The following is a 7,135-nucleotide window of genomic DNA, read 5'->3' as shown; positions in this document are numbered from 1 at the left end:
CTTTCAGACTAGTATAGTATCTATCAGAGACTAGGTAAGAGTCAGCTAGTTTCAGACTAGTATAATATCTATCAGAGACTAGGTAAGAGTCAGTAAGTTTCAGACTAGTATAATATCTATCAGAGACTAGGTAAGAGTCAGCTAGTTTCAGACTAGTATAATATCTATCAGAGACTAGGTAAGAGTCAGTAAGTTTCAGACTAGCATAATATCTATCAGAGACTAGGTAAGTAAGAGTCAGTTAGTTTCAGACTAGTATAATATCTATCAGAGACTAGGTAAGAGTTAGCAAGTTTCAGACTTGTATAATATCTATCAGAGACTAGGTAAGAGTCAGTAAGTTACAGATTAGTATAATATCTATCAGAGACTAGGTAAGAGTCAACTAGTTTCAGACTAGTATAATATTTACCAGAGACTAGGTAAGAGTCAGTTAGTTTCAGACTAGTATAATAACTATCAGAGACTAGGTAAGAGTCAGTTTCTGACCAGTATACTATCTATCAGAGGCTAGGTAAAAGTCAGCTAGTTTCAGACTAGTATAATATCTATCAGAGACTAGGTAAGAGTCAGTAAGTTTCAGACTAGTATAATAGCTATCAGAGACTAGGTAAGAGTCAACTAGTTTCAGACTAGTATAATAACTATCAGAGACTAGGTAAGAGTCAGTTAGTTTCAGACTAGTATAATATCTATCAGAGACTAGGTAAGAGTCAGTAAGTTTCAGACTAGCATAATATCTATCAGAGACTAGGTAAGTAAGAGTCAGTTAGTTTCAGACTAGTATAATATCTATCAGAGACTAGGTAAGAGTTAGCAAGTTTCAGACTTGTATAATATCTATCAGAGACTAGGTAAGAGTCAGTTAGTTTCAGGCTTGTATAATATCTATCAGAGACTAGGTAATAGTCAGATAGTTTCAGACTAGTATACTATCTATCAGAGACTAGGTAAGAGTCAGTTAGTTTCAGACTAGTATAATATCTATCAGAGACTAGGTAAAAGTCAGTTAGTATCAGATAAGTATAATATTTACCAGAGATTAGGTAAGAGTCAGCTAGTTTCAGACTAGTATAATATCTATCTGAGACTCGGAAAGAGTCAGTTAGTTTCAGACTAGTATAATAACTATCAGAGATTAGGTAAGAGTCAGTAAGTTTCAGACTAGTATAATATTTGTCAGAGACTAAGTAAGAGTCAGTTAGTTTCAGACTAGTATGATATCTATCAGAGACTAGGTAAGAGTCAGTCAGTTTCAGACTAGTATAATAACTATCAGAGATTAGGTAAGAGTCAGTTAGTTTCAGACTAGTATAATATTCATCAGAGACTAAGTAAGAGTCTGTTAGTTTCAGACTAGTATAATAACTATCAGAGACTAGGTAAGAGTCAGTAAATTTGAGACTAGTATAATAACTATCAGAGACTGGGTAAGTTTCAGTTAGTTTCAGACTAGTAAAATATCTATCAGAGACTTGGTAAGAGTCAGTAAGTTTCAGACTAGTATAGTATCTATCAGAGGCTAGGTAAGTGTCAACTAGTTTCAGACTAGTATAATATCTATCAGAGACTACGTAAGAGTCAGCTAGTTTCAGAATAGTTTAATATTTATCAGAGACTAGGTAAGGGACAGTAAGTTTCAGACTAGTATAATATCTATCAAAGACTAAGTTTCAGTTAGCTACAGGTGCCGTCGACATCATACTGGCTATACTCCAAGCTGTTATTCCTGAACCAGTTAAACCAGCAGCCCCTAGAACCAATAAAACTTGCACCTCCCAAGAGGGCACCATTTACTACGTCACCAAATGCAATACAGGTAACTGAAATTAAGGATAAAACTAAGTAAATCTATCTAGATAAAATTAGTTCAAATTAGTTTATAATTTTTTTTTTAAAATCACTTTTTTCCTAACGTCAAAAAGCGATTTTATTTTAAATTATAAAAAACCGCCCCCAATCTATAACTTCATATACTACTCTTTTGCCTGTGGCGCCCCAAACAAACAACCCCACCAGGCACGCGGTTAATAAACCTGGATCCTATAGGGGTACCCGTTTACCAACCCCCAAGCGCCCCAGGCCTATAACATCCTCAAATTAACTCATTTCAAAACAGAATGAATTTAATTCTAAAACACGAACAACAGAAATTTGAAGGAGATGGTTTCTTCTCAGCTCTATCATCTCTTATGCCAAAAGTAGCCAACTTTGTCTCAAACAATAAATCCCTTATTTCCTCAGAAGTCCATTCTGTTGGATCTGTTGCAAAAGCAGGAGTAAATATAAGCGAAGCAGTGAAAAGATCCAATGAGTTGAAAGAATTGCAACATATAAGAGAAATGCGAAATAAAAGATTAGAAAACAAAAAAGGCAATGGTTTAAATATTATTGGATAAAAATATCTATGATAATTGCTCAAACTCCTAAAACTTATTTCGTTTCTGACATTCAAAAATCATTAGGTTCTCTTCCTGGATTTCCATGGGCAAAACATCCTGGAGAAAAACATCTTCCCGGTCATAGTTATACTGGTCTAGGTACTAGGCTAGATCTGCGATTAGACCAAAATGATAACCCAAACCAGGTGAAGAACCCGTCAATAGAGTTGACACCGCTGCACTTAAACATGATATTTTATACAGAAATAAAGACATAACATCCAGACACGAAGCAGACAAACAAATGATAATCGAACTTGAAAATATTCCAAATCCAACTTTCCAGAGATAATTCAAAGAGCAATAATTGAAAGCAAAGATGAAAATGGGTATTGGAATAGCAGATGAAATACACAAAGAATTTAGAGAAAAACAAACATATTTTAAAAGTCAAAGTGTTTGATAAAGATGAAATATGGTCAGCAGATTTAATTAATATGCCTGTTGAAAGAGGATATAAATATTGTTTAACAGTTATAGATTTATATACAAGATATGCATGAGTCCTTTGAAAAGGGAAAAAAAAGGATTATCTTAATGTCTTAAAAATGGAACTCGAAAGTAGACAACAATATATGATAGACAAACAAAACGAGTTAAAAGTAAAACTAGAACAATATAATAAATGTAAGAAAAGATGGATTAGAGTTGATTCTGTTTTCAAAACACTGAGTGTACTTCTAACAGTAGGAACAACAGTAGGAACGGCTGTAACTGGTGGATTAATGGTTCCAGTACTTATCCCAGCTGTATTAGCCGCAATTACTGCTATTCAAACTTCATCTTGTGGGTTGATTGCTATAGGTTATACATCAAAACAGAAATCTTATTATAAAAAGAAAACAGAAATTTTAAATACATATCTTAATAAATTATTCATATTTTTACAAAGATCAAGAGAAGATAAGAACATAACCATTGAAGAATTAGAAGAATTCAATGAAATTCTAGAAAAATTTGAGATGGAAATATCAGCAATAGAAGTAAAAAAATACTTAAAAAATAGATAATGCAAAAAGCATATTATATAAAAAAAAATATGAATGAATCAATTGAAATTAATGATGATGAAACATTCATAGAAAACGTGTTATTTTCAAATATAATCAAGGCTGTTTCCAATACATCTTTAACATTTAAAGGACAAATTGAAATAGATGGAGAGATATTTCAAGATGGAAAGCACAAACAATTTATGAAACTTCTTGGTTTTAATGCCAACACTTTTCATACTATCTTTAGAAATATGGAGGAAAAATCTGACCGTTCTGATTGGTACTTTACAGGAAGTATCTTTTTACGTAAAGACAATTTTAAAGAAATTAAAAGATCAAAAGTTAGAAGAGGAACTGAACTACTCAAAAAAATAAATGAATATATAGGTAAAAATTGTTACATACCAACAGATGGTAACTGTTTTATCAAATGTGTAAACTATGTTTTAAACAAAGATTTAACAAATGAATGTCAAAATTTCATCAATGGTTTCTCAAAAGCAAATAGAAAAGGAGTGATGACATCTGCTAGCATTAATGAATTCAATAAGGAATGTGATAATTCATTACAAATTTATACTCATAATAATAGAAATTTGCGCCCCACAATTGTAAAAGAGGAATTAGATTGGGTTTTATATTTACTCAACTCACATTTCTTATAAGAAGAAATAAAAAAAGTTTGGATATTAAAGAAATAGAAGATAATTATGAATAAGTATGGAAACGTGTTTCACCTCTGAAACTAAACGTGTTTTCAAGTATAAGTGATGCTGGGTTATTTGCATGGGATTGTGAAACATATTCAGAAAGTGAAACGCGTAAAGCAACTCCTTACGCTTGTACGTTAATTAATTTAGAAAAACTAAGAAAAAATAATCTCTTTCCAGATTTAAATCCTACAGATAATGTTCCAGAAGAATTTTATGATAAACTAATGAATATAGTAGAAATATTTGTAGGTACAGATTGTATAGATCAAATGTTGAAATATTTAGGTCAATATGATAGAAAGAGAATAATATTAATTTCTCATAACGGTAGCGGTTTTGATAACTGGATCGTGCTTAAAAATATAAAAAAAACTAACACAATGCCGTTTAAAAACACCCGGAGGAATTCTATCTTTACCTTTATCTAATCCATACACAGATGAAGATTTACAGAAAAAATGGAAAAGACAAGAAATAACAAGCAATAATAATTATTTACAACATATTAATTTCACATGTTCCTATCAACATGAAACATCTAGTTTAGCGGCATGGGGTAATTCATCTAATCTACCAATGAATTTGAGAAAGATCACTGATATCAATGTTGCAAAATACACCAAAGATAACTGGGAATCTTTAAGACACGAATGGGAACCATATGCAAAAAGAGATACGTGTTGTCTTGGAAGTTATTTGATAAAATATAACCAAGTCACGAAAGAAGTTGTAAACCAAAATATGTCCAATAATCTAACGGCTCCAGCTTTATCTTTTAAGGGTTGGTATTATTTGTATCATTACGATAAAGAAATGGTTGAAGAAGAATGGAAACTACTAGAATGGTTCCGAAACATACTGAAAAAGAAAATATATAAAAAGTTTATTCACACACTAATCTTTTTATAAGACATTATATCAGACGATCTATTAAAGGAGGAAGAGTTTCGGCAAATAGAAACATATTTGAAACGAACAAAATGGATGAAATTTGTAATGTATTAAACGAATTTATTTCACAAAGTGATATTTCACAAAGTGAAACACGAAGTGATAATTCAAGAAGAGATAACATAATTGATTTACTCAAAGAATACAGCGCGAACACAAAAGACAAAACAGAAGTTAATTCAAAACTTAAAAAAATAAACTGCAATAAACTAATGGTATTTGATGCTAATGGTTTGTACGCTTCAGCAATGTCGGATTTAGACAGTGAATATCCAAAAGCAGAAAGTGCTAGACCGTTTATACCAGGAGAAGAAAAAGAATTTGTAAAACTCTTCAATAAACAAAACTTTAGACCTAGAACAGCTATTTTAACAATGTGGTTTAAATATCCTTATAACATGTTCTTCCAACCAATACCAGCTAAAGATAAAATCACTTACACAAATAAAGAAGAAAAAAAGGAAACTGGCACTAAAATCAGGTTTAGAAATGGTTTTTGTTCAGATGTTTTAACATCGGTCGATATTCAAGAAGTAGTTAAAGGCTGTGGACAGATTATTAGAATATTAGATGGTATAGTATACGAAGAAAAATTTAAAACTCCACCATACAGAGATTATATTTTAATTTTGAAAGATCTTAGAAATAAATATAAACGAAAAGGTAATATTGTGGGTAGTAATTGCATGAAATTATTAGGTAATTCCTTGTATGGTAAATCTATTCAGAAGGATAGAAACACGAGTAATCGTAGTTTGTGGAATGGAGTAACTTTTCAGGCTAACTTCGACTCACATGTTAAAAACTATGAAAAAATAAATGATACTCAATATTTCGTTGAGATACAAATTGAAGAAAAAGAGATTACTGCTGAAGATAGTAAATCTACACGACTAACACCTAGTCATTTGGGATCATTCGTTTTATCTCACAGTAAAAAAATAATGAATAATTTCATTCATGTAATAAATGGATTTAATAAACCTGAAATATACTATACCGATACCGATAGTTTATACATTTCATCTAGAAATTAAGATAAATTAAATCGAGCTGGGTTGGTATCTGAAAATGAATATTGTAAAGGTAAGAATGATTATGGTGATGGTGGAATTATATTTAGCGCCAAAAGTCAAATATAATAATTATCATTCTAACTTCTGATGGTGTATTAAAAGAAAAGAAAACGTTTAAGGGTTATTCTAATAATATGACAAGTGTAGAGGATTATATTCGGTTGGCTAGTGGACATGATGTGTCGAATGAATTTAACAAAAGATGGTTTGGAATACTGTAAATAATCTGACGTTTGTGTTTATTGTCAAATCCACCGTTTATTAAATTGCAATGTATGTAAATCACATCGATATCATTCTCGATATTAGCTTTATGTGGGGCTAAATTGGATTGCGTGTATATTTGCTTATCAAATCCTAATAAAGTATTCAAAGAATTTTCTACGTTGAAATCAACTTGACTCTTATTTCCCAATATCAATTTTATTTTGTTCCGATTCAAATTACCATTTGCACTTCCTCCATATTCGGATAGATATTCGTTTATGGCAACGTATTCATAGCTTCCTGGTAGTAAACGTATGGTTTTGAATGTAGATCCGTTATCTTTTGATATTTTCATTTGGTTATTATTTTCGTTGATATTTCTAATGGAATTGTAAACAGAGAAATATTTTAATCCCAATTCATATTCTTGATTGCGATCGAGTTCGTACTCATAATCTAGAGACAATTTAATGTCTGGTTTATTTGAGGTGATAACGATTAATTGTTCTTTATTTGACATTTTTTCAATGACTATTTTTATTGGATAATTTTATCAATTACGTTTTTATAATCATTTTTATCTATAATACCTTTCTATAGGAATCTATCTATAGAATATAAAGTGTTTTGTATCGATTTTGAATTGTGGTGAATTTCCACTAAATCTTATTCTAAATCCATTAAACAATAACCCTTCATTATCAAAAATTGGTTTAATGCTCCCTGGGAAATCTGGGTTTGGATTTGAAAAA

General features: G+C 30.8%; 2 protein-coding genes across 2 annotated transcripts; both read left to right on the top strand.

Moving 5' to 3' along the window:
• Positions 1–2,989: 2,989 nt before the first annotated feature.
• LOTGIDRAFT_171604 (hypothetical protein) lies at positions 2,990–5,058 on the top strand (the record flags this gene model as incomplete). The annotated part of the gene is made up of 4 exons (XM_009047808.1): positions 2,990–3,424; positions 3,553–3,823; positions 4,327–4,398; positions 4,589–5,058. 4 exons carry the CDS (start codon positions 2,990–2,992, stop codon positions 5,056–5,058), a joined length of 1,248 nt encoding a protein of 415 aa, XP_009046056.1.
• A 71-nt stretch (positions 5,059–5,129) lies between these two features.
• Positions 5,130–6,137, top strand: LOTGIDRAFT_171603 (hypothetical protein; the record flags this gene model as incomplete). Its single annotated transcript, XM_009047807.1, has 1 exon — positions 5,130–6,137. One exon carries the CDS (start codon positions 5,130–5,132, stop codon positions 6,135–6,137), a length of 1,008 nt encoding a protein of 335 aa, XP_009046055.1.
• Between the last annotated feature and the right edge of the window lie 998 nt (positions 6,138–7,135).

The sequence above is a fragment of the Lottia gigantea genome (assembly GCF_000327385.1).
Source record: "Lottia gigantea unplaced genomic scaffold LOTGIsca_117, whole genome shotgun sequence".
Taxonomy (NCBI): Eukaryota; Metazoa; Mollusca; class Gastropoda; family Lottiidae; genus Lottia; species Lottia gigantea.
Note: the sequence above shows the minus strand (reverse complement) of the source record. Positions and strands in the feature narration are given on the sequence as shown.